General features: G+C 43.2%; 1 protein-coding gene and 1 non-coding gene across 3 annotated transcripts in view; both read right to left on the bottom strand.

Annotated features, from left to right (window-relative positions):
- Positions 1–1,049: 1,049 nt before the first annotated feature.
- EP300 (E1A binding protein p300) overlaps positions 1,050–27,791 on the bottom strand; it is a 74,471-nt gene continuing 47,729 nt past the window's right edge. Inside the window, exons 15-31 of one of the 2 annotated variants that reach the window (XM_036865131.1) lie at positions 26,821–27,000; positions 26,455–26,599; positions 24,434–24,552; positions 22,992–23,231; positions 22,482–22,570; positions 20,538–20,618; positions 18,546–18,602; positions 17,824–17,901; positions 13,570–13,637; positions 12,270–12,420; positions 12,003–12,149; positions 11,217–11,330; positions 10,067–10,232; positions 9,114–9,278; positions 7,368–7,529; positions 4,677–4,958; positions 1,050–4,409 (exon numbers count right to left, since the gene is read on the bottom strand). In XM_036865131.1, coding sequence (XP_036721026.1) covers positions 2,199–4,409; positions 4,677–4,958; positions 7,368–7,529; positions 9,114–9,278; positions 10,067–10,232; positions 11,217–11,330; positions 12,003–12,149; positions 12,270–12,420; positions 13,570–13,637; positions 17,824–17,901; positions 18,546–18,602; positions 20,538–20,618; positions 22,482–22,570; positions 22,992–23,231; positions 24,434–24,552; positions 26,455–26,599; positions 26,821–27,000 — 4,455 coding nt within the window. In that variant the 3' untranslated portion in view covers positions 1,050–2,198. The remainder of the gene's footprint in view (positions 4,410–4,676; positions 4,959–7,367; positions 7,530–9,113; positions 9,279–10,066; positions 10,233–11,216; positions 11,331–12,002; positions 12,150–12,269; positions 12,421–13,569; positions 13,638–17,823; positions 17,902–18,545; positions 18,603–20,537; positions 20,619–22,481; positions 22,571–22,991; positions 23,232–24,433; positions 24,553–26,454; positions 26,600–26,820; positions 27,001–27,791) is intronic. The other variant, XM_036865132.1, reaches the window with a different exon arrangement.
- On the bottom strand, positions 12,580–12,682 carry LOC118902899. The gene has a single exon (XR_005021618.1). It is a non-coding gene; the product is annotated as a U6 spliceosomal RNA (small nuclear RNA).

Below are 27,791 nucleotides of genomic sequence, written 5' to 3'. Positions count from 1 at the left end.
TCTTGTTTAAGCATCTTTCTGTCTTTTCTTCTAGATCTCGAGCTGGCCAGCCTGAGGGAAGGGCTGCACCGTGTCCACGCGTGTTGCCTGGCCTGGCACAGGACACAGGTGCTGCGTGTACGTCTGCTGGACCACTGACCTGAGGCAGGTGGACACCTGTTAACATTTTCCGGGGTGGGCGCCGATTAATGCTGAGTGTGCGGGTTCACCTCACATGGAGATACTGGTTATTTTTCCTGAGACAATGTAAACTAGTGGAAAGGACAAACAGGAGTTTGAATTACTGTACTTGAAGAGTCATTTTTCTTTAGCCTTCAGCAGATGATCGAACATAGTCAGTGTAAAAGCTCCGTGACAGTAACAAGCAGACCTGCCAAATGATGCCAAAGCAGCTCACTCACAGTATTCTTCTGAGTTTTCAAACTTGTTCAAAGCCGATGTAATATCCAGAGGGAGGACTGGTAACCTCTCCATTCTTCAACGCCTAGCACAGTATCAGACTCCGTGTTGTCATCTCTCTCAGCCTCCTGGGTTTATTTCCACACAGTTTCCTTTCCTACAGCCTCATTCCCGATGACTTCCTGACTGGCAGGCGGCAAAAACAAAGTGTGTGTAACAGAGAATAGGGGTGCATTGTCAGCCCAGCTCCACGTGCTGCTTTTTCAAGGAGTTACTTGTGACTTAGGCAGATATGACCCCTCTTAGGTGCTCATTCTTATCCCTGTAAGATGAGGGTGATTGGAAGACCATGAGGTTATCCACAGGGGACCACAGAAGGACCTGTATCAAGCTGATAAAGGCTAATTAGTATCAATTCAAATTGATAAAATTAACGTTTACCTGGTATTTGTGTTTTCCCCTGAACTTTGGACAAATTTACCAAAATCTGTTTTTTTAAATCTATTTTATCACAAAATCACTTCACGTGATAGTTAGGGAGGGCTGTAAGCCAGTGCCTGCACTCCCCCTCACCAACCTGAATCCTACACAGCAGGCATTTAAACTGAGGCATTCTAAGATAAAGATGCAAGAAGTGAAACAAAGTCAGGTGTCTGTCTCACACAGTTTATTTAACAATAGGTAATAAGAAATCAAATTTAACAGTCTATACAGTGATCCAAAGTTCATATTTATAAGTAATCAACTTTAATCTCATGATTTACAAGTTGAGGGTTTTTGCTTTCTATTTTCAAGTTTTACAGAAAGTGTGTGTGTGTGTGTGTGTGTGTGTGTGTGTGTTTTGGGGGTGGACAGGGTAAGGAGGAAGAAAGCAAGCAAAGAAGAAACCCCAGGGACATTTTGCATGTTAAAATCATCCCACTGGAATCGTTTCTTACCCTCTTTTTAATTTTTTCCTTTGTTAGATGTAAAAATAACGAAAAAAATTCTTTCAAGAAACAGAACCACAATATATAATACATCAATTTGGCAGCTGCCCCTGTATATTTTGAAAAAGTCATTTTTCTCTCTACATGTACAAATTACTTTAATACTTGAAGTTTTTACGATCAGACTTACGGAATAGAAAATTTTCTGGAGCACAAAAGTTGACTTGAGGGGAGGAAAGGGGGCTTTTTTTTCCTTTTTTTTTTTTTTTTTTTAAACATTTTTAAAAGAATGAACATCTTTGCACCCAGAGAAAAAAATTGGTATTTTAATATATATTTATATATATTTATATATATATAGAATGTAATTTTAAAGTAACATTAACCCCTTTTGTCCTCTGGTTTTAGAAATGTTCTTTTTTAACTCTTCCACAAAGTGAGGAAAATAGGGAAGAATGTCAACCATCTGCACCAGTAAATAATAACTATTAATATTACATATTTTCATTAATTTAAAAAAAATAATAAAACCTATTGGAGGTGCAAGGCAGGAGCATGTGGTTGGCTTCACAGACCTCAGCCTCCTCCCAGTGCACACTTGAACCAAACACACAAGGGAAAAAAAACCAGGCTGGTGGGGACCAGCCATAACAAAAATAGATTCTTTTTGTGTTCTATCAATCGTCACCCCTCAGGTTCATTTCGCATGTTTGCTTTAAACCACAAACAAACAGCCAGCTACCGCGCAGTTCTTGTGTGTTCCAAGGAAAATTGTCTTTTAGGCTAAGAAAGATTCAAAAAAATTGTTTTCAGTACAAAAAGTCTTAAGAGAAAATAATTTTTTTGCTCCCAAAATACTACAAGGTGTCTCTAGTGTATGTCTAGTGTACTCTGTGAGAGGTTTGAATTCAAGTCTGAGTTGTTGGTGCTGAGTCCCAGGTCCGTGGCGCTGGCACCATGGAGGTTTGCCATGCCTGGATTGCTAGTCAGCTGAGAGAGCATCGAATTCTGGTCCGGGCTGGCAAAATGCCCTTGTTCCATGGGGTTGCCCTGGGCAGCGACCAGTCCGGGATGTGGAGAACTGGTCTGTGGGGAAACGTGGTGTGGAGAAGGCTGAGGCTGCATCCGTGGGGAAGGGCTGGAGTGGGGGGGCTGGGACTGTGGCCGCGGAGAAGGAACAGGCTGGGGAGACCGCACTTGATTGGAGAGAGACGGGATCTGCTGGCCTGGAAGGTGCGGGGACTGAGCCTGACTCGGGAGCATATGCTGCTGGGGGCTCATGGGGTTGGGCTGAGCGGGTGACCCCATCTGTTGCTGAAGGAGTCGCTGCTGATAGGCCTGCAGACCGGCTCCTGCCTCTGCCCCCAGGGCCTGGGGGAGCTGGCCCAGCTGGCCCCCGCTCCCTTGCTGCAGGTGCTGCATGTGCTGCTGCATCCGGGGTGGCGGCGGTGGCTGGGGCGCAGGGTAGCCCAGGCCCTGGGGCGGCTGGAACTGGCTGTGGCTGGCCAGCCCAGGGCCGACTCCGGGCCCCGCTCCCTGCTGCTGCTGCTGTTGCTGCTGCTGCTGCTGCTGCATCATCTGCTGCCGCCTCAGAATGTCTCGGAACTGCGCCGGCATGGTGCTGTGATTCATGCTCATCTGCTGAGCCTGGGGGCTCATCCCCCCCATGGGTGGCGGGAGCTGCTGCTGCGGCGCTTGCTGCTGGGGCAGGCCGGCCCTCTGGACGCCCGCCTGCATGGGATTCAAGTTCGGCATGGCGGGGCTGGAGTGGACCCCCTGCTGGCCCGGCATGGCGGGGGGCTGCAGCCCTGGCTGGCCCTGGGGCACGCCGGGCTGCCCGGGGAGGGGCTGCGGATTGGCGTTGGCGTACTTGGCAGCCCGCTGCTTGATGAACGCAGCCAACAGCTGGGGGTTGGCGTGAAGGATACTAAGCACCTGTTGCTGCTGCAGGGGGGAGCTGGGAGACCTGAGAGTCCGCAGAAGGTTTTGTAAGGCTTGTTGAGACACAGTGCCCGGTTTGAGAGGGCTCACACCTACCTGGCCCAGTCCCGGTTGGGGAGCCATGTTCAGGGGCTGACCGTGCTGTGACACTGACATCATGGCTGGCCTGGGCATCCCGGGCTGCAGGTGCTGGGGCTGAGGCAAGCCTCCTTGGGCCCACGGTGGAGGCTGCTGCATCCCTGTGGGCCCCACCCCTGGCTCCAAATGCCCGCCGGGACCTCTGGCCATGGGGGGTGCGTTCATACCCATGGGGGCCATCGGAGTCATTTGGGGCATCTGGTGCTGGATCGGCCTTTGAAAAATTTGCACATGGGCCATCTGGCGCTGCGTCTCGGCTGCCCTCTGAATCTGCATCGCCATTTCCACTGCTGCAGGCGGGGGTCCTGGAAGGGGTGGCTGAGCGGTCTGCGGAGGGGTCGGGGGGGTGACCTGGCCGGCCGCCTTGCCCTGGGACACCGGGCCAGCAGCCTGAGTCCTGGGCAAGTAGGGCGGCATGCTGGTGGGAGGGGTGGGCTGGGGCTGGGAGGGGGGCCGGGGCGTCTGCGGGGTCGTCGGCTGCTGGCCCGTGGGCGTGGTCGGGGTCGCAGGCGTCGGGGAGGGCAGGCCCTGCTGCTGCCCCACCACGCCCGCCCGCTGCATGCTGGCCATCCTCCTGCGGAGCATCTGGGCTTGCTGGAGCCGGTGCTGCAGCTGCTGCTGCCGGAGCTTCTGCTTGATGTTGAGGCAGAAGGGCACGGGGCACTTGTTCTCCTGGCAGTGCTTGGCGTGGTAGCAGCAGAGGGCGATGAGCTGCTTGCAGATGGGGCACCCTCCGTTGGTCTTGCGCTTGCAGCCCTTGGTGTGCTGCACCACCCGCTTCATCTTCTGGCAGGAGGGCAGGGAGCAGTTGGCGTTGCGGCACTGGCAGGCGTGCACCAGGGACTGGATGCAGCGCTGGATGCTCAGGCGGCGGGAGTCCCCCGGGCTCTGGGTGGCCGCGGCCTGCTGGTTGTTGCTCTCGTCATCTAACCCGAGACCCAGCTTCTCCATTTTGTGGTCATGGTTTTTAGTGTTATAGCAGGTGATACACAAATCATAATCCTGGGGGAAAAACACAGGTGCAGGTCAACTCTCCAAGATTAAAGTCATTCAAAAGTATTTACATACTCTGCTTGGGCTAAAAAGCCCCGTTTTACAGAAAGCCTCTAACCAACCACTTGGATTTGAGACCAGGCCCCGCCCACCCTGTCCTGTTACTCACCAGTGGCCCCGGAGCCTAGGAAGGCCCCCCCGGGCCTGCATAACCTCTGTCTGAATCACATCTCAGGCACCCGGAAGCCCCCCGCCCCTCCCCCGCCAGGGGCCTACCTCGCACACGGTGCAGTGCCAGCGCGTCTCCACGTGGTGCTTGCACTCGTTGCAGGTGTAGACAAAGCGGTCCTGGCTCTGGGTGTGCAGCTCCACCAGCATGCACATGGTGGACCACTGGGCTCTTCGGAGTGAGGAGAACTCCAGGTGCTTGTCCCTTGCGAGGGTGAGAAAGGCATCCCGCCCGTCCATCAGGTCGCAGGGGATGAGGGGGTCGGGATCAACGATGGGAGGCAGGGAGTTGGCGGCGGGGCCGGCGATGAGACGGATCACGAAGAAGACCTGCAAAACATACAGTCTCATCCTGACTCTGGCACTAGAGCACCACGCAAGGTTACACGACATGGCCCTCTTTCTCCTGCTTCACTACCTCTGTGCTCTTCTCTGGGACTGTCTACGATGGGCCTAAAAAATCTACATCTTATGTTTTCTACCACATTCAATAATTTCTTCAAAAGAAGAATGGTCGGGTACAGCACCGTACAGTGGACATTTTGCCTCAAAGTGGTCTACTTTAAGATGCAATCCATGGTTTAACCTGACTCTAATCATAAGGAAACAGAAAAATCCAAATTGAGGGACATTCTATACAACAATGGGCCTGGAGTCGTCCACAAAATGCCCATGTCATGTTAAGAAAATAAGGCCAAGAGCTGAAACACGGCAACTCCGCACGGAGCAGGAGGAGCGGCCGTGAGCTGGTGGCAGCGGGTGAGGCTTCCCGAGTGCAGCCATCGCATGCTTATGCAGAAAGCGTCCTCCCTCTCAGAAGGTACTTGCTGAAATAAGGATACAGAAAATGTAGCCGAATGTTAACAGTTGGTGAATCTAAGTGAAGGCTACGGGAGGACATCTTCTATATAACTTTCCTGTAAGTTTGGAGGAAAAAAAAAGTTGGTGGGAAAATTAAAAATGCAAAACCTCCTTCGTCCTTGCGACAGAAACAGCAAAAGTTGAAGTTTGTTCACTGAAGTTTAAAGACACACAACCACCATTAATTCCCATAACCACTGGTGTAAAGGCTGCAAGAAGAAGCTGGGATTATATATGTAATAATAAAATGTAAAATGGAACCTTCAAGAGATCAAGAACTTGTGAGTAACTGCTGTATTGCCCACTGTATTCTACCAGTTTTTCAGAGGCTGAAAATCTGTGCAAACTGGCAGTAACATTTGTTATATACTTGGGCAGCAATGTTGGCATAAAACAAGAGTCTAGAAAAAGAACACAGGGACTTCCCTGGCAGTCCAGTGCTTAAGACTCCGTGCTTCCACTGCAGGGGGCGTGGGTTCGATCCCTGGTCGGGGAGCTATTAAGACCCTGAATGCCACACAGTGTGGCCAAAAACAAAAACTTGAAAAAAACAAAAAAAGAAAACACAGGACAAGAGTGCACACACTGAGTAAAGACATATCAAAACAGATGCCAAAAGTTAAAAACATCAAGGGAGGACTGTGATGTGTGTCTGACCTTGTAATACTGGGTTTGATACTGTGGCTCAAAGAAAGCGCTCATAAAGCAAGGAAGAGCATTTTGAAAATGTGATCACACACAGGAAAGTACTGGATCTAACAAGTAGGGAATGTCTGCAGCAACCCATTCAAAAGAGGGGCAGATAAAACCATCTGGTGACTCCCTAGGAAATCTTCACTATGGCCAACCATCCAATAACAACCATTATGATTGATCCCACTGTATGTCACCCTAGAGCTAAGACAATACTTGAATTTAGCCTAAATTGATGACCTTAGATTCTAACTCCTAACAGGAGACTACTACCCACATCTTCTTCAGATGATGTATCCACAACTTAAGTCACACCTATTATGACATACTCTAAGGGCTTTTCCCAACTGCTGTTATGACAGAATGCTGTGACACTATATATTGCCCAAGACAGCTGACAATCATTATCTAAGTGAGGCATCCACACCTTGAACCAAGCCTTCAAGTTCCCTCTCCTCATAATGGCCTCTTCCTATAAGAACTTGACTATGATGTCTGAACACAGAGTCAAACAGGTGTTAAAAAAAAAAAATCAAAAACTAAACTGACATGAATTACCCTTCAAGACTCCTCATCTTAGCAATGATGACGTTGGGGGAGAAAAGTCCAACACACCCAGTTACACTCCCAAACTACCTACAACAATAAATAAGCAATTTAAATAATGAAATAATTCAGTTTTAACTTTGCTGAGAAGGTATTACAGGTACATATATGAAAGTTTAACTTTTCTTCAATTCTCTACGCTTCCCAGTTCCCTTTCAGGAAGGCAAATATTCATTCGTTTTGCCAAAGTTCCATTACAGACAAACTAGAATGGCCAAATGGAGTTCTAAGGAGCTTGGTCTAAAACAAAACAATAGAGATACCCAACAAGCCAATCTCCTGAACAACGGACAGAAATACAAACATAAAAGGATTACAAACAACAGGGTCAGACAAACTATGCTTATACTTTCCCAACACCATCTAGCTTGATAACAGCTACAACTCAAAGACAGCTTACCATTTCCTATTCTCACCACCCACTCTAGCTATCCTCTTTTTGCCTTCTTTCCCCTCAAATGATTTTCTTCCTTCTGAATTTCAAATGGTCTGGTGCTCAAGTCATAAATACCAACCACGGTGGGCAGTTTTTGAGAAATCCTGCCCTGTTTTTTTCCACTCTTGGTGGCTATATCTTACCTCTTTATGCTTCTCCATGGTGGCATACAGTTTTTGCGAGAGGTCATTGGATACATTGGGCATGCCTGGCTTCTTCTTATTGCCCCTACTCAGGCTGCTCTTGTTTTTGCTAGTTTTCTTATTATTCTTCTTTTTAGCATTTTTGCTGTCTCCCTTTGTCACCTGCAGGTTAGCACAAGAGGACGATAAAATGTTAACTATTTGTTAAGAGATTTAAGAAAAAATAATGGTAAAAAGACTCCATTTTTGAAACTAGAGATCATAACCTTCCACCTTACACCATCTGCTCTCTTCATTCATCCTCTCTTTTTTAAAGCTGTTATTTACAGTAAACTAAAGTTTACTAACGTTTTTGCACTTATTTTCTCCCAGTGAAGAATGTCTCCACTAATGTCTCTTCATTAAGACAATGGCAGCCTTAGCTTTTTGGCCAGAAGAACCCTGCAGACCAAGGAGACACCTCAGGTGGACCCAGGCTATCCCAGATTTGAGGACAAGAACAAGGAGTGAGTGGCAGTGTGGGGTAGTGAAGTGTGTATAGGAGTAGGGAGCCAAAGTCCTTGGCTACATTTCCTTCCACTCACTTTCTAGAATTTTATGGGCCTACTATTCAAAAAAAACCTTGAAAAACATTCAATCAAGGAGTTTAAACTGCAGACTGTAAAGGGTTCTTATTAGACTATTTAAGGGTGACTTTAATAGTTCAGACTCAGCAAGGGCAATCTAGATAAACTATGGGGAAATAAATGACAAGGAAAAGCTCCTCAGATGATCCGTCTACAACACAGGTTCTGTTTGGGGACTGGCAAACTCTGGCCCAGACCTGTTTTTGTATGGCTAAGAATGATGGTTTTTATAGCTATAAAGTGTTGTTTAAAGAAAAAAAGAAAAACAAAAAAACCGAAAAAAAGAATGTGCTGGAGACAATATATGACCTGCAAGGCCCAAAATATTCATAATCCAGACCTTTGCAGAAAAAGTTTACCAACCCCATGCTCTAGATGGGTAATTTTCTGTCTTCCATTACTAGAAATCCAAGATTCCATTTAAAAGTGAGGTCTGGTACTTCCCTGGTGGTCCAATGGCTAAGACTCCGTGCTCCCAATGCAGGGGGCCCGGGTTCGATCCCTGGTCAGGGAAGTAGGTCCCGCATGCCGTAACTAAGACTCTGCGGAACCAAATAAATAAAATAAATAAATTTTTTTTAAAAGTGAGGTCTGGGACTTCCCTGGTGGCACAGTGGTTGAGAATCCGCCTGCCAGTGCAGGGGACACGGGTTCGAGCCCTGGTCCGGGAGGATCGCACATGCCGCAGAGCAACTAAGCCCGTGCGCCGCAACTACTGAGCCTGCGAGCCACAATTACTGAGCTTGCGAGCCACAACTACTGCAACCCGTGTGCCTAGAGCCTGTGCTCTGCAACAAAGAGAAGCCACCACAATGAGAAGCCCACGCACCGTAACAAAGAGTAGCCCCCACTCGCCGCAACTAGAGAAAGCCCGCACACAGCAATGAAGACCCAAAATCAGCCGATCAATCAATCGATTTATATATTAAAAAAAAGAGGCCTGATGCTAAAAAAGGCTTAAAACCACTCAACTAGAACCACAGTAACTTATCTACGCCAATATTTCTTGCCCAACTTGAAGAGCTGAGAGCTTTAAGACCATGTTGAAAACTTAAGCTCACTTCCAGGTTTTATACATGAGAATAGGTAGAGGCTGGAAAGGGAAATGCAAAGCCCTCACATCTGTGCTTTCGTTGCTGGTGTTCTCCTCTCGCTTTCTCTCTTCCTCCTCCTGTTCCAGTTCCTTAATGCTCTCTTCCAGTACATTGGGCCAGAAATCACCTTCAAAGTAAGGCAATTCCTTTGCGCTTGTTAATCGATCTTCAGTAGCTTGTTTAAAAATATCCTGTGAAAATATCCGTGTACAAATAGGAATTTATATATATATATTTAAAAAAAACCACATTTATTATACAGGAGCAGTCATAGCTAACGGATGCAAGAAACATGAAGAATCAGATGTGTCTTCTGGAAGATGGCAGAGATTTTATACCCAAGTCTGATGTCTGGGGAGACATTCAGTGTCACAAACAGTGAAAGGTCTGGTCTGAAATCAGTATTTCTGGTTCCTCTTTCCTCTACCCACGAGGACAGGGAAATTATCCGCCTTTACATAACCAAGTGGCAAACTATCCTGTCAGGAACAATGGCAAAGGCAGCATCATTCACACTGTGGCTTCTACCACTCTTGAGACAGAACGCAGTGCGACGGGAGGCACGCCCGCCTTGCACACACCCTTGAAGTATCAGAAGTTCTTACTGAGAAATATGTTCAAAACAACCCCAATTACAATTACTGGAAACCACATGGTTAAAGAATGATTTGCTGGGCTGCTTAGGAAAACACCCATTTCATGTTTTCCTCCCCATGAGTAAAAACAGATAAGATATTTAGTAGTTCAAGTTTCTTATCATGAGATACCCTACAATCACAAATGGCTATTAAATATTTTGCCAGATCCACTCATCTTAGTAATTCAGGAAAGAAAACACCCGCTATCAAATTAGCTTAATTTTACAAATTACATGGAAGAGGGAGAAAAAACAGAAGATTTTTGTTAAGATAGTAAGAAGAGCAGAATACAGAGCAGCAGGATTAGTCAAGCCACAGTTCTATCACCCCCCGCTCCTGACCTTGTAGTCGTGGACAATTCGCTCGGATACAGCCTTGTCGAGCATCTTTTTGTACCACTCCTGCAGTCGCTTGGGCTTGGGTATCTTCTGGTCGGGGGGGTGGCAATGGAAGATGTAGTCGTCTCCCTCACTTGGGGGGCATGCCCAAATATGCCCTGTTGTATATCTAACAACACAAAGAGAAGGAACATTCAAGAGAAAAATCACACATTCTAGAAAGAATGTTATACTTTAAACTACAAAGTGGAGTCAGTACAGAAACCAATGATTTCCCCAAGATAACACGAAGTGTGCAATCCACATCAGATCAAAAGTCTTAGGCCAGGGACTTCCCTGGTGGCACAGTGGTTAAGAATCCGCCTGCAAATGCAGGGGACGCGGGTTCGAACCCTGGTCCTAAAAGATCCCACATGCCGCGGAGCCACTAAGCCCATGAGCCACAACTACTGAGCCTGCGCGCAGCAACAAGAGAAGCCACCGTAATGAGAAGCCTGCACACCGCAACACAAGAGTAGCCCCCGGTCGCAGCAACGAAGACCCAACGCAGCCAAAAAAAAAAAAAAAAAAAAAAAAAAAAGTCTTCCAGGCCAGAACTAGGCATAACCCTGGATCAAAAAAATCCCAAATTTGCATTCAAAGACCAAACAAAAGCTACAATGCAAAGGAAAATGAATCCATGTCAGCAGGAGGGCTAAATGAAATGCAAACTGTTAAAAGGAATAACCTGCAAGGTGAGGTGGTGAGGTGCAAGTACATATATACCTTGAAGGTAAGGAACCAGTCTGATGAATTTTTTTTATCTCCAGACCTTAGTGTGATTTTGGTTTTGATACTCAGGTGCAAAAGGACCAAGTGCAGGTTAAGGTTCTGGCCCTTCAAATCAAACTGTACCTCATAGCTTAACTGAACAAAATAAAAATCTGGGATGGGTGCAACTATAGTCAAAATATCCATTTCTTTCCCACTGGCAAAATTAACCAAGGGTCTCCAAATTATAGTTCCACTGGATGAAAGCCAAAGTTGAGGAAAAAAGACCAAAAGTCACATATTTGCATGTATTATATCTCACCATAATATCACAGTGGTGATTAGTTTAAAACTAATTAAACAAGTTGTTTTTATTAAAACTAGCATTTGTTTTTATGCTTACCCTAATTTCTTGACGTATTCCAAATATCCAATTAGAATTTCATGATAGACTGCAGTCCTCAAGCATTTAGGACGGAAGAAATGAACACTATCCAGGTATGATATGTATACTCTCCTATACCAAATGGGGAGAAAAGAAGCCTGGTCAAGTCACGCAACGAGTTCCTACTGATGTGGCTAAAAACACCTTCTCTCTTTTCTGTGCCCTTTGCTCACCTTGTCATTTTTAATGCTTATCACACAATATTACAGTTATTTAGGTAAATGACTAGATTGTGAACCCGTTGGGGGTTTTGTGGGCCTGTGGCTCTATTACAGTCTCAGCGCCTAGCAGGGGCTGAGACACTGTATAATCAGTCAGTATTGAGCAATCCAAACATATTCTGGCAGCACTCTTATTCTGGCCTTTATACTATTTTGGAAATGGAGAATTCTAAACCATATTCTACCTCATTTGTATGACATTCTTTCACGTACATCTCAGCAAGGTACTTGAAACAACCTAGACTTAATTACATTTTCTGAAAAGTCATCAGTTTGTTTCCCATTTTGTATTTTAGGCTGCTGTTCACATCCCTTTCCCTATTACTATGACCACACAAGAGCAGTACTGAGCAGTATTTTCTAGTTTTGTTTTTGTTTTTTGTTTCACTTCAATACTACACACCTGAAAACTTGCATTTCCAAAACAAGCACATCAAATATTTTCTTGTCCATTATGCTTGTTTACCTTACTATAACTTCAAACTCCCACGCAAATTAGAAAGTAGCCACAGTAAAGTCTTACCTCTGGTTGGGCGGGGGGCAGTCAGAACCATACTCTTGAACGTGCATGCCAAAGAAACACAAGTCAACACCATCAATCTCCTCAAAGGCAAAGAGGGCTTTGGTTCGATATGGAAAGGATTCTGCCATCTCTCCACTATCTACAAATCTATACAATTCATGTTGGAGGAAAAGACCACAACATTTCATTCAGATTAGATTCATCAACAGTAACTGTGTATGAGCAATTGTGGATCCACAGAGAAGAAAAGGGGAAATTATTAGGTACCTTGCTTTCATGCCTGGTTTGACTTCCACAGTTTTGTCAGAAGCATGAACTACTCTAACAGTGACCTCTCCTGACTCAGGGTGATTTTGTCGCCTCAGAAAGTCATTCACACGATTCTCCAGAAAGGTGCCAAGCCTGGTAGATGGCAACCCTAAGAATTTAAAAGTTAAAAGTTCAGTAGTAACTAAGGTACAAATTTATTACTATCAGTCTTAAGTTTCAATACCAAATCTCATTTCTGCTTTTTCAATACTAACAAGATTACTTGCTACATTTTGTTAAGTTAGCGATCTAGTCAATACTTAAAAAAAAAAATTTAATGTGGAACACTTCACGAGTCTATCATCCTTACAGAGCGCCATGCTAATCATCTCTATATCATTCCAATTTCAGTATATGTGCAGTTAAAGCAAGCAGGGTAGTTAATACTTTATAAATGTTATTTTCCCCAACTTTTTATTTTGAAAAATTTTCCTTTTCAGAAGAGTCAAAAAACAGAACACTCATATGCACTTTGCCTCAATTGCAGTAATATTTAACAACTGTCAGGTGCTTTGATAAGCTTTACAGAGGATTAAAAGCAACCTGTAGATCAGCAAAAAACTGCAAAGGCATCGTTCTACAAAACTAAAACTGACTGCCATCCCCACCCAACTGAAAAGATCCCACAGGTCTAAATGCAGTCCCAACTAAGGGTATACACAAAACTGAGGGAATCATTCATGAGATGGCAATTCTGGGCAAGTATTTCCACATCTGGCCTCCATTAGGATATGTGTAGGAACAAGAAAAACACATAACCTCCTTCTTATAAATAACTAGGTCTAATGATTTTCACACCAAAAAGTACATCACAGTTCAACTTTAAGTACATCATGGAAAAATTATTTGGTTTTAACTTTGGTTAAATATTTCAAATAGGGGCTTCCCTGGTGGCGCAGTGGATAGGAATCTGCCTGCCAATGGAGGGGACACGGGTTCGATCCCTGGTCGGGAAGATCCCACATGCCGTGGAGCAACTAAGCCCATGTGCCACAACTACTAAGCCTGTGCTCTAGAGCCCGCGCGCCTGGAGCCCGCGCTCCGCAATGGCAGAGACCACTGCAATGAGAAGCCCGCGCACCACAATGAAGAATGGCCCCCACTCAGAAGCGAAGACCCAACGCAGCCAAAAAATAAATAAAAACATTTTTTTAAAATTTCAAATAATGTTGAAAGAAAATAATTCATTCTGGATGTTTATTTTTAACTATGCTTCAGTGAAGCTTTGCCAAATTTTACCTGTAAGAATGAAACTTACTTTTAGCAGAAAACTTATTTTCTTTTCTAGTTCGTGCAGTCTTCTTTAAACAGCCATCACAGACAAATCTAAAATGTAAACCAAGACTTTGCTTAAACAACTTAGAGAAACATTTAAAGTAACGTATGCTATAAAATCTATCTTATGTATGTGTAAGGTTGAAATTTAAAAGACAACCTGGGAGCAGTATTTCTAAATACACAACAAAGAGTTAATATAACCAATATACAAAGAGCTTTTAGAAAACATTAAGACAAAAAGGATAAAAAACCTAATTGAAGGCTTCCCTGGTGGTGCAGTGGTTAAGAATCTGCCTGCCAATGCAGGGGACACAGGTTTGAGCCCTGGTCCAGGAAGATCCCACATGCCGTGGAGCAACTAAGCCCGTGAACCACAACTACTGAAGCCCGCGTGCCTAGAACCCATGCTCTGCAACAAGAGGAGCCACGGCAATGAGAACCCTGCGCAACACAATGCAGAGTAGTCCCCCACTTGCCACAACTAGAGAAAGCCCGCGCACAGCAACGAAGACCCAACACAGCCAAAAATAAATAAAAATATTAGAAACAAAACAAAACCTAACTGAGAAATAGACAAAAGACATGAAGAAATGTGAAGGGGGGCTTCCCTGGTGGCGCAGGGGTTGAGAATCTGCCTGCCAATGCAGGGGACATGGGTTCGAGCCCTGGTCTGGGAAGATCCCACATGCCGCGGAGCAACTGGGCCCGTGAGCCACAATTACTGAGCCTGCGCGTCTGGAGCCTGTGCTCCGCAACAAGAGAGGCCGCGATAGTGAGAGGCCTGCGCACCGCGATGAAGAGTGGCCCCCGCTTGCCACAACTAGAGAAAGCCCTCACACAGCAACGAAGACCCAACACAGCCAAAAATAAATAAAAATATTAGAAACAAAACAAAACCTAACTGAGAAATAGACAAAAGACATGAAGAAATGTGAAGGGCATATAAATTGGCACATGCAAATTTTGCATGCTCAAAGATGTTGAAGAATCACAGATTAAAGCAGAAAATTTGTTATGGCCAATCACATTGGCAAAAGTCTATATGCTACCAGTGGGAATGTAAGTAAGTACGTTTTGAAAGCAGCACTAATATGTTTTTTAAAAAATATTTTTTGACTGTGCTGTGGGATTTTAGTTCCCTGACCAGGGATTGAACCTGCGCCCCCTGCATTGGAAGCCCAGAGTCTTAATCACTGGACTGCCAGGGAAGTCCAGCACTAACAGATTTTAAATGTACATTCTCTTTGTTCTTGCAATTACATAAGGATGTGTGCATAAGTAGAAATTCTTAGAAAAACTGGAAACCACATAAGTACTCATCAACCAGCTGGCTGATCTTCAGTTGCAAAGATCGCTGCAACTCCCTCAATTATCCTTACCCACTCTGTAATTAAGGAAAGCACTAAAAAGGCCTATCTAAAGACAAGCCATATAAACATCAACTACTGCGCTTTTCCTTAGTGTTTTTTTTCTGGAAATCTGTTAATTAGCCTCTTCTTTCCTGTGACCTCCGAACTAGCATCAACAGTCAGTCCAGGGAACTTTCCTGGTGGTCCAGTGGCTGAGACTCCACGATCCCAATGCAGGGGGGGCCCATGTTCGATCCCTAGTCAGGGAATTAGATCCCACATGCCGAAACTAAAGATCCCGCAGCCAAAGTTCTTGCATGCCGCTACGAAGATCCCACGTGCCACAACTAAGACCCAGCGTAGCCAAATAAATAAATAGATGAATGAATGAATGAATATTAAAAAAAACAAGTCACTGGAGGGAAAGCAACCTAGAAAATAAAGCTCTTAAAACAACAACAACAGTCCAGGAAAAGAGCAGAGAGTAGATATCCATTCTAATGAGAGTCACTTAATACACAGATACTCCCCCAACCCCTTCCCTTGGAACAGAGCTGGGATCAGCCCCATTCCTGGAGGAAGAGAGGTAACCCATAGCGGTAAACACATAAGTGTCACAATGGACAAAAATCCACTCACTGCCCATGAAAGGCATTGATGATGTGCACCCTGGGTAAATATGTGGAGAATGTTCAGAAACAGAACATGAGGCCCAAGAATACCTAGTTCATTTAAGTCTGTATCTAGTCATTTTCATGCAACTTTGCCTTTCACTGGACAACACCTAGTTAACTATTATCCAACTCCCCAGAAGATTTTATTTTGTTTGTTTATTTATTTATGGCTGCATTGGGTCTTCATTGCTGCGTGCGGGCTTTCTCTAGTTGTGGCGAGCGGGGGCTGCTCTTCGTTGTGGTGCACGGGCTTCTCACTGCGGTGGCTTCTCTTGTTGCGGAGCATGGGCTCTAGGCATGCGGGCTTCAGTAGCTGTGGCGTGTGGGCTCAGTAGTTGTGGTGCACGGGCTTAGTTGCTCCACTGCATGTGGGATCTTTCAGGACCAGGGCTTGAACCCGTGTCCCCTGCACTGGCAGGCGGATTCTTAACCACTGTGCCACCAGGGAAGTCCCCTGGTTAGGATGTGATTTAAAATCTTTTGGGGGACTCCCCTGGTGGCACAGTGGTTAAGAATCTGTCTGCCAACGCAGGGGACACAGCTTCGATCCCTGGTCTGGGAAGATCCCATATGCCTCAGAGCAACTAAGCCCGTGCAACACGACGACTGAGCCTGCGCTCTAGAGCCCGCAAGCCACAACTACTGAAGCCCACGTACCTAGAGTCTGTGCTCTGCAACAAGAGAAGCCCCCGCTCGCCGCAACTAGAGAAAGCCCGCACACAGCAACGAAGACCCAACGCAGCCAAAAAAAAAAAAAAAAAAAAAAAAAAAAATCCTAACCACGGTCACCATTCAGTATGCCGTTCAGTGCGATGTTCTCTCAGAGGCAGAAACAGAGGTGGCTCCTTGGAAACCTGCATTATCCATACCGTCTAGTTTTTCTACTGCAATGTAAGTAATGTTCAAAACCTAGCAGGTTTAATTGTGTCTAACATCTCCTTGCTGGTTTCCAGGTGCTACAGATTTCCTGTTACCCTCTATTGATAAATCTTTTGTATTTACTTTTGATGCACAATGACCACCAAAAAATTTAAAGCAAAATAAAGTATTTGTATATGGATTAAAACCAATAAGAGAAATATCTGTTTTTGGATTCTAGGTTATTTAATATTTTAAAACTGGATTTTATTTTTCTTCTTTTTCTTTTTTTTCACATCCATCTCAATGTCAGTACCACTTATTTATTTATTTATCTATTTATTTATTTATTTATTTATGGCGGTGTTGGGTCTTCGTTTCTGTGCGAGGGCTTTCTCTAGTTGCGGCAAGCGGGGGCCACTCTTCATCGCGGTGTGCGGGCCTCTCACTGTCGCGGCCTCTCGTTGCGGAGCACAGGCTCCAGACGCGCAGGCTCAGTAGTTGTGGCTCACGGGCCTAGTTGCTCCGCGGCATGTGGGATCTTCCCAGACCAGGGCTCGAACCCGTGTCCCCTGCATTAGGCAGATTCTCAACCACTGCAACACCAGGGAAGCCCTAAAACTGGATTTTAATGATCTTTTCCCAATCCAGAATAATGATCTTTTCCCAATCCAGAATGATCTTTTCCCAATCCAGAATAATAATTCTAGGGACTTCCCTGGTGACGCAGTGGTTAAGAATCCGCCTGCCAATGCAGGGGACACGAGTTCGAGCCCTGGTCCGGGAAGATCCCACATGCCGTGGAGTAACTGAGCCCGCGCACCTATAGCCCGTGAGCCACAACTACTGAGCCCGTGCACCTAGAGCCCATGCTCTGCAACAAGAGAAGCCACCGCAATGAGAACCCCGCAACCAAGAGTAGCCCCCGCTCACTGCAACTAGAGAAAGCCCGCACGCAGCAACGAAGACCCAACACAGCCATAAATAAATAAATTAAATAAATAAATATTTTAAAAAAAAAGAATCTGCCTTCCAATGCAGGGGATGTGGGCTTGATCCCTGGTTGGGGAACTAAGATCCCATGTGCTGTGGGGCAACTAAGCCGGTGCGCCACAACTAGAGAGCTTGTGTGCTGCAACTACTGAGCCCATGCCACAACTAGAGAGAAGCCTGCACGCCACAGCGAAGAGCCCGCCCACTGCTACTAATACCCGATGCAGCCAAAAATAAACAAACAAAAGAATAATTCCAAGAGATAGTAACTTTGAAGATAAAATATAATCATTGCAGAGAAGACAAACTTCCTATAATTCACAACAAAGCAAAAGTCTAGGCAAAATACTGATGTCTCACCCAGATGGCCAGATGATCTCATGATGAAGGACACAGATCTGATGCATCTTTCTTCCACACTCCGTACATTCAACAAACCTGGAAAGGAAAAGTCAAAATGTCAAGATTAAATCCAAAAATTTAACCAAATCAAAACTTCCAATATTTCCCAATTTCTGACAATTCAAAAGATAGCCAAAATCACGTCCAAAGAATTGAAGAATAGATTTTAAAAGCTCTTTAGTGTAACAGGTAGAGCAAAACTCAAAAGCAGTTTAGTCATTAGATATGAACTGTGACTATGAAATAAAAAGTGAAAGATCAAGATGACTGCTGCTTCAACTTCCAAGTGAGTCGGACACCATCATATCTATTCCAGGAACTCCTAGAATACCAGTACATCTCTGTACCGCTGAGTACCTCTGAAAGGGCTCACTATAAAGGAGGGGATTATGAACTGGTTTGAAAATACAGAGGACAACAGGGCTGGAATAATGGCACTGACCAGAGGTAGCTTTGTGCTTCACTCAAGCCTACAAAACACCAAAATATTAGGTAGATTTAGTGAAATGTAAATGAATACTAACCATATGTAAATTTTAGCACTTCTACCATCTCTGTTAGATGTATGTTATAGATTTAGTCCCAAGAATATAGAATCATCTCACTGGCTGTGCAAACCAAGAGAATGAAAGAAAGAAGGAATATCAAAGTGTACTGACTACTCAAGGGGAACTACTTACAGTTCAGGATCCAGAGTGTCATTTTTTCTCTTCGAAAATTGTTCTTTATTTATTGTACTAAGGAAAGAAGAGGGACACAATGAGAACAAGCAACACAGAAAGATTAGCAGTCTGACTACTGTTCTAATAACCAAAGGACAAAAACCCCACCCTGTAAGTGGATTATTTAAATCTAAGAATATACCAAGGATACAACAGTACATTCTTGGCTCCCACAAAATGCACATTTACATGCCTATGTTTTTGGAAAGGACTTTATAGTAAATCTGTTCCCATTTACAGGAAGAGGAGAACCCAGTAAGAACTAAAAACATGAATTTGTTCTTCTTTTCCTTTTAAAATCTTGCCTACTACTCTTAGTGTTAGGTATTTACACCTTCTAATACTTTAATGTGCCTAGACTGAGCTACGTATGAAAGATACTGTGTATAGAGGGAGCTAAACCACTATTTATAAAAAATACTAAATTTTCAGGACAGTCTAGTCAAACTTTTTATATTAATAAAAAATTTCAATATTAAGAATACATATTTCAGGTTACTTAAGAGTTAGCCAAAAAAAGGGTATTCATTTAAAAATTTTCACATGGCCTCCTACCCTGAAATCTAGCCTACCTCACTGCTCATAGCCTCACAAATACAGGAGCTAACAGTCTTATTCTCTACCTGGAACAAACTGCAGGGGGCCCAACTTTGACTACTGTGACTCTACCTCACAAAAATGAGGAATGAGGACATTTCCACATTTAAACTGTTTTCTACTAGTTACAGGCTAGAGATTCATCGCTACCTGGCCTAAGGTCTTGCTACCCAAAGTGTGTTCTAAAGACCAGCAGCCTAGAAGGACCTGGGAACTTGTTAGTACCACATACTCCCAGGCTCACTGCAGACCTCAGGAACTGCAAGAGGGGTTTCTACACTCTTCACAGTCAGAGTGGTGCTGTCCTAAGGTACAGAACATGTGGTAAGCTACTCAGTAGTACCCATGGTAAGGCTGCCTCCCTTTACTGCATCAGTCCTGACTTCCCTGGTTTAGCCAAGGTCAGAAAAATCTCTTAAGGTTCAAGGGGACCCAGTATCTACCCCAAGACCAGTACCAGACCCCACTATATTATATGTCAATGGTGACTGAAGAAAAAGTACAACTTGAAAACCCAATTTGGAAACACTAACCAGTTTTTCTCAGAAGCCCTGTTTTTACTAGTAACATAACAATTCCATACTTTTTGGGGAAATGTTCTGAATTGACTGTTTATTATAGGTTAAACCGGAAGAGAAGAAGCTGAAGAATATTAAAAGGACACCAAATAGTTCTTTCTTCCTAAAACAGTCCAAATTTGAGTGTGTAAACTATATCTTAGAGATTAGAAGTACTATGAGGCAGTTTAGGCTATGTTTGAAAATTTTTCTTGGAATTTACCAAACCACAGGAGCATGTGAGATTGTGAAAGTCCAACCAAGTCTCTTTCTAATAAATCACTCTCACAAACTCCTAAACCCCTAATGATGTTAAATGATACTGACGATTATAATGACTTTGGTATCGTTAACCTTTATGAGAAGGCTGTAAGGTGGTTATATTTGTTCAATTCCCCTCAAACTCAAAACAGTTAACAATGAAGTTCCCTTGCACTGCAGCCTTTCACTTTTTAGGAGAAGCTGATTATTTCCCTATAGAAGAAATATATCTAAAATGACCATCCAATATTGATGTATTCCCTAGATCAGTACCGACACAACTTACTGCTATGATGGAAATGTTCTCTATCTGTGCTGACCAATATGGCAGCCACTAGCCACAGACTGTCTACTGAGTAACTGAAATTGGGAATTTTAAATTTTATTTACTTTGAATTAATTTGAATTTAAATAGCCACCTGTGGCTACACGATACTGGACAGCATAACCCAAGACCACTTAGAAGCCTGAGCATGATCACCTAACAACAAACTGAGAAATAAGGGAGTACTTTCCAAATAATATAGTTACTTACGTTTGAGGCTGGGAAGGGTCATCCCCCAAAGAAACGCTCTCCCCTTGGATTTCATTGAAACACTTCTCACAGAAATGATACCTGTCGGCAAGAAGGCCATACTGGGGTGAACTGTTCCGTTCACACAACACAGCCCAAGCCAAGCAACGAAGCCACCAATCACAGCAGGCCAAGAGGGGGGCGGGAGCAGAGAGCAGGTCATCAACGGCGACAAGGACATTCAATGATGCAGATTTATGGGCACCACAGTTTGGGTTTTGTTTTTGGTTTTTGTGTTTTGCAATCAAAGCCAAGTGCAGACAACGACAAGCATGAGGGAGGAAAAAAAAAAACACAAAACAAACGAAGAAATGAGGGATTGCAGGACAACAAAAAACATAAAAGCAAGACAAGACAACACAAAGCAGAAAGCCAAGGCAAAGCACAGATTAGCATTAAATATCTCAATGGGATCACAAGTAGCAAATGATTACAGCAAATAAAACAAACAAGTCTCACACAGACCTACACCCTTTCATTTTAGTAATTAATGCTACTTGATGCAAATAATCGAAAGTAGGATAAATATACTGTGGAGAGAAGAACTACTACTCTATTACCTAAACATAGCAAAGAAAAAAACCTCCCCACTTCCAAAGAAAAAAATCCACTATGGATACAGTACCAGGAAATAATCATCTAAAAACAACTGTGGTCTGAAAAAACACCCCAAATTTCCTTTTGATCCCAAGGAAGCCACATACGTACAATAAAAAGTCTGCACAAGCAGTTAAATACTGATTGTAGCCACCAACTGACATAGTTCAAGAGGGAAAAGGCAGTGGTGTATGCAGATACATGATTATATATTCCTGGGTGCTGTAGATTGGTGCTTAAAATCCGAAAAAGGTACATAAATGCCAAGATTATAGCATGAGATTATAGCATGCCAGCTGTCACTTGCTTTTTTGAACATAAGGTGCTAATAACAACTTGAGCCCCACTTTTCCTAGGTTTTAAGGAGTAAAACACTATAGATTCTTATGACTACAAAGCATTAGGGGAGTGCACCTAACTTTTTGTAAATAAAACAAAAAGTTTAAGTGACTTTTTCAAAGCTAGAAATACATCTGTAGCACACAAGTTCAGCTAAAACGACCGCCATGGGTTTGGGTCATCAAAGTATTGACTGTCCAGCCTTGCTTTTTTATTTACACCCCATGCCAGCTATACTGTTGGCTGATTACACAAAATAAGAGACAAATCATGATTAAGATAGATTAGCGAATCCAATTTGTGTGATTACAGCCCTTATTTGAGCAGGAGAAAATAAGGCAGAAGTGTCTAATTTATTAGAAGCCTACCGTCCGTGGTTGTATGCAAATCTTTGTAAGGAACAGTCTGGTACAGAGCTCTTTTTAATGTGCTCAACAGAGGCAAAGCAAATACTCTGGGATCCTTTGTTTTTACATATTCCAAGAAAAACTTAGGAAACATTTCCTAAAAGATTCAGCTGGCTAACAAACTTTTGGTTAAAGTTTTCTGGGTGGTTTTGGGAATGGCAATAGATGGCAGCAATTTCACAGAGAGGTAGACCAATTAGTTTGAAATTTTTTTGTTTTGCCTGAGGCTGTGGTGAGCTATAAAAGGACAGTGGGAAAAAAATATGGGGCCTGGGACATAATCCCAGGTATGCCACCGACTCATAAAGTTGCTTAACTTCTTAATGCCTTGGGTTCCTGCCTTATAAAAATAAGGGCCCAGACAACTGATACAAAGCTACTTTCTACTAGAAAACCGTTTACTTCTGCAAACAAAGGCAGAACGCAAAGACCAGAACTTGTGCTGTACAGTTGTTTTCAAGCAAGTTACACATGAGCCACGACCGTATGTGTGCTGGTCCATCCGCATGCACTCCCTGGACACGCGGACACTCTGACCATGGTCCACACAGGTCGAGCTTACCTGTTCTGGTAACTGTAGTAAGTGGCATCACGAGGGATTGTGCATAACTGTTTGCCATAGCAACAGAGTGTCTGTGGAGAGAACTCCAACTGCAAAAGAAACCATTTGTTAAATATGGTTTGAAGGGCAAGCTAAAATATTTACACTGGCAAGTAAATCAGAAACAGAAGTTAGTGAAGCCTTACTTCTCATTATGTCTCTTATAATGGGTTATTTCAGTTTCCAAGACAGTTCACTGAACTAAAACTAATCTAGTTTGCTACTGTTTTATTCCACCACTCTGAGGTAAGCTTAACAGTCATATCCTTCCACCAATTACCAAAGAACTGAAGAGGACAAGAGGAACTCAATGTGAATTGCCATGTACAGGAAAACTAGTACATGCCACGGCCCGTGCACCACAGGTAAATACGACCAAGTCCCTACCCAAGATGAACTTACAATCTGATGACTCAGGATTCTAACTGGCAAGTTTTCCATGCAGTTCTTATCTGTGCAAACATTTCTTACCTTTCTGCCACAGCAGTATCCAAGGCTTTGCATGACTGGGTCAATTTCTTGTTCAAAGACCTCAGACAGCTTGGAGCAGTATTTGTACACCCGTGATGTTTTCCGATTATATAACCAAGCATTGTTGAACATAAGCCAAATGTCATCCACATACTGCCAGGGCTCCTGATACTGTCCAGTGTCTAACTTCCTTTTGATAGTAGAAAGATCCATGGGGCTCTTCACAATATCAAAGTAATCCTAGAAGGACAAATGACACCAAACAACATTATCCAAAAGTCTCAGTGTATTCAAGGTCCACAGCATATCTTGCTATAATCATTATAAATTTTCTGGATAATGTTGAGTCTTTGATGTGTCTGTATTTCCAAAGAAATGATCGATACCCATCACTTCTTTAAATCACTAGTCTACAGAGATATGAAGCAGCCAGGGGCAGAGAGAATAACAACTACTCTAGACTTTGTAGGAGCAAGCTGATTGTCTACAGGAGAGATTCCACATACTTTACCATAGTACATCTGTGATCAACTTAAAAGACCAAGAAATCAAAGACCCTTCACACTTTAGTACTAGATGGGGCCTACAGATGAAACTAAGCCCAGAAAATATTGGTGATCCATCTAAGGCCACAGAAAAATATAGGGAAAAAAAAAAAAAAAAGATTCTAACAGATTTTTGCCCCTCAAAGCACTCCAATGACTTATCCAATACCACTTAAAATACTCAAATGAAACCTCCCAGCAGCCTGGTGTATAAAGGCAACTTTAAAAGCAGATAAAGCTAATTTGGATCTATCTTTTCTATCACGAACTACTGCTACTCAAGTGATAAAAATAAATAAACCATATGATCCAGCAATCTCACTCTTCGATATATACCCAAGAGAAATAAAAAGATACACAAATTTGTATGTAAACATTCCCAGGTGTGCTATCCTCAACAGCCAAAAAGTATAAACAACCCACATGTCTATCAACTAATAAATGGGTAAAGAGAATGTATGCACAACCGTATGATGAAATATTGCTGGGCCGTAAGAAGGAATGAAGTATTGATTTGTGCTACAATATGGACAAACTTTGAAAACATTATGCTAAGTGAAAGAACCCAGTCACAAAGAACCACATACTGTAAGACTCTCTTTGATGAAATGTCCAGAAGAGACAAATCCACAGAGGCAGAAGGCAGACCAGCAGTTGGTTGGTAGTAGGGGCTGTGGGTGGAAATGGGGAGTGACTGCTTATGGAAATGGGGTTTCTTTTTTGGGGTGATGAAAATCATCCAAAACTGACTGTGGTGATAACTGCACAATTCTGTTAATACACAAAAACCATTAAATTGTGCACTTTAAATGGGTGATTTGTACAATATGTGAATTGTATCCGAATAAAGCTGTTAACGAATTTTAAAAGAAAAGAGAAGTACCACCACATACTTACAGGGATTCCTAGAAGCTGGGGGTCCACAGGTTGACGAAAGGGAAGGGATTCTGGATCCTGTCGGTAAAGTGCCTCCAATGTCGGCATCAGTGCCTGTCGTAACTCTTCAGGTTTGAAAACTTAAGAAGAGTATATTTGAAATTAGTTACCAATTAAGCAAAAGAGGAAAAAAAGTTCAAGTTGAAACTATAAAATATATCTCAAGACTCAGAAAACACAAAATTCCCTACATTGTCCCCATGAAATATCACTCAGGGTGTTTCTATTTCCTGGTTCAGATAGATCCTTTAAAACACCTTGTCTAGTCACCTTTAAATACCCTTCATGGCTCAGATAATTTCTCAGTCAGAAACCCACTTAAGATAGTCTTGACCGAGTAGAAGCAGAATGCTAAGCCTTCCAAAAATTTATGAAAAGACTTGTCAGAATGTTCCAAAAGATACGACAGGCGGGGGATGCTGTGAAGCAAGAACGGAAGAAGCCCCCCTTCCTGGTATCAGCATGTAACAAGTCAGAAATTAGACCTGGTGCTGTCTTATTGCCAAAGGAATCAGAGCCACTGAAGGCCAAGAGTCCTTCATTGAAATGCTTGATGTTTTAGAGCTTCAGCAGAAGACGTATTTACTATTTTAATGGCAAATGTTAGGTTTCAGTCTAAAGAAAGAACTAAATTGTTATTGCCAGAATGATGGACTCAGTTGATCAAATTATGCTCAAATGTGTTCTCAGTATGTCTCCCAAAAGTCAGGAAAGATTTGCTGGCATGTCCCAAATGGAATTAATTTAAACTACCATTTAAGAAGCTGGCCATTAAGGGTCCAGTTCGAGCTTTGAATCACTCTGAGCAGAGAGGCCTTATTATTTCTTCTATTTACAAATTAATTTTATCTTCAAGGGGGTATATCTGTCAGTACCTTGAGTATTTTTTCACCACATGGTGAGGGCTGACATGAAAAAAATCAGACAAATAGATGGGAGAATCTTCTTTGTCTCATACTTTGTTGTGCTCAAAATAAACAGAATTTGAGCCAATTTGTGAGATTAGCTGTTTTAAAAGCAGATGCCTAATATTAAGATTGGGTTTGTTGCAGCCTAGATCAAAATAACATCTCCATATATAACAAACATTTATTCATTCATTCATTGGCCATGCCATGCACATGCAGGATCTTACTTCCCCGACCCGCGGGGGATCAAACACATGCCCCTGCAGCGGAAGCGTGGAGTCTTAACCACAGGACCGCCAGGGAAGTCCCAACAACCTTATTTTTAAATGAAAATAATTTTTTAACCCCATCATTTTAAAGTATATTGTATTTATTCACGGAGCACTTTTGTACACATCATCTTCAGGAGCCAGCAGATTCCTCTTTGAGGTAAGTCCTACCTGTGCCACTGAAGGGGTCACTAGAGCCACGAGAAGTTCTAGTCCTAAACTAGTTAGTAAACTAATTTCTGTGGGAATTGTTTAACACTCTCTGCTAAGCATTGCTGCTTGCTTGGCTTGACTCATTATATTCAGTAGCGTGGTTCAGAGCAGAGACTCTGAATCAGCCTGCCTGGGCTGAGTGAGCTGGGAAGTGTTACTTGACCTTGCTGAGCATCAGTTTTCCTGCCTGTAAAACAGGGATCAGTAACCTCACAGAGGGGCTGTGAAGTTCTTAGATGAGACAAGGCAGGTTGTGGCACAGTGCCTGGTGCACAGCAGGTTAACAAAAAATATTATTATTGCTATTATTTCCTGCATTTTAGTCAAGGATATTATTTAATAATTTCTGTCCTCTGACAAAGATAATTTTGAGGAATTGTTAGCCACCCAGTGACTGTAGGAAGCACATATACCTAAAGGAAAGAAAATTTCTTCTCCAACATTAGCACTAATGAAGAGACCAGGCCAAGGGCTCCAAGCTTAATGAAATCACACTAAAATTCAATTCCAAGGCCCAAGAAACCCAATCTCACTCTACTAAGGTCTTTGGTTTTTTCTCTGCCTCCACAAACACAGAGCCTAAGAGACTCACTCTTCTTTTTTGACTGTCCTGGGGCTGGAGATGACTGGGTTGCTGAAGTACTTGGCTGGTCTTCCTCCTCTTTTGTTTCAGTTTTTAATTCAGCGCCTCTCTCTTCTGTTTCTGTAGGTTCCGCTTTACAGTCTTCTGCTTTAGTCTAAAAGGCAAGGTAGGAATTTTTGGTTTTCCAAAGACATGTAACTGAGAAGCAATAACATCATTATCTTATTTACTCTCCCCTGTGGATGTAGCTGAAGACCCTTTTTCACATGGAAATCAATAAAATGAGACCTAATTATAGAATACTTTCCTGGAACATGTGTGAGTTCCTAGACAGAGGTCCTAACCAAAAAACAGCAGTAACTGCCCTACTCTCACCTCTGGGATATCCTCTGGCTGAGTATCTGCTGGTTCTGGTGCATCCACTTCCATTTTAGCCTCCATTTTCACTTCCTGTGAAGGCTGCTTCTCAGGAATGGCCTGAGAATTCACTTCCGTGCTACTAGTAGATGGAGGGTTTGATGCCTGACCCTCGATGCTTACAGCTGGCTGGGAAAGCTGGGTAGAAAGAGAGGGAAAAACAAAAAGTTTGCCTATTACACACAACAAGATGGCATGATTAACTACCTATTTTTAGGCTAGTGTCATTACACCCACTGATGGTGCTTTCACTTACTCGACCTATTTCGCCCCCTTGAAGTAAATTACGCTCAAGAATAGGAGACTGAGGACTTGCAAATATCGGTTGGTTGGCTGCAGATAAAAGAGTAGGCAACTGTTTCTTCAGTAACTCATTCTGTGGCAGTGTGCCTGGGAGGGGGGTTTCAGAAATGACTACCTCAGAGGAGTTCATGTTTATAGAAAAATGGAAGGAAAATAAGGATGACTGGCAATCTTTTCTTTTAAACTTCTCATTAGAAAAGGTTTCATATGTACAGAAAAGTAGAGAGAATATAATGAACTCCCACAATAAGCAGCTGTTTTGAATCATCACATTCTAATGGGATAACTAGCAATCTCTGTTTTTTCCCTAAGTCTTCCAATAAGATATCTCATAATGAGAAATTAGTATTTTCAGAAACTATCCTACATAGAATTAAGTTTCCTTTCTGCATCCTGCCTTTCCTTACATATCAGAAGCTAAGATGAACCAGTCATGGATAAGCAACGTTTTATGAAGTAGCTATAACTCATGGGGATCCTCAGTTTGCCAGTATGACAGAGAACTGAAATATTAGTACCAGTGATCAAGTAGAAAGTTTTAGATTGTGACACATAGAGTTCTATTAGTAAGGATGCAAGTATTAGATGTGCATTTGGATCTCTACTATATAGATAACAAGCCTTTC

This window comes from Balaenoptera musculus, chromosome 10 (genome assembly GCF_009873245.2).
Source record: "Balaenoptera musculus isolate JJ_BM4_2016_0621 chromosome 10, mBalMus1.pri.v3, whole genome shotgun sequence".
Lineage (NCBI taxonomy): Eukaryota > Metazoa > Chordata > Mammalia > Artiodactyla > Balaenopteridae > Balaenoptera > Balaenoptera musculus.
Note: the sequence above shows the minus strand (reverse complement) of the source record. Positions and strands in the feature narration are given on the sequence as shown.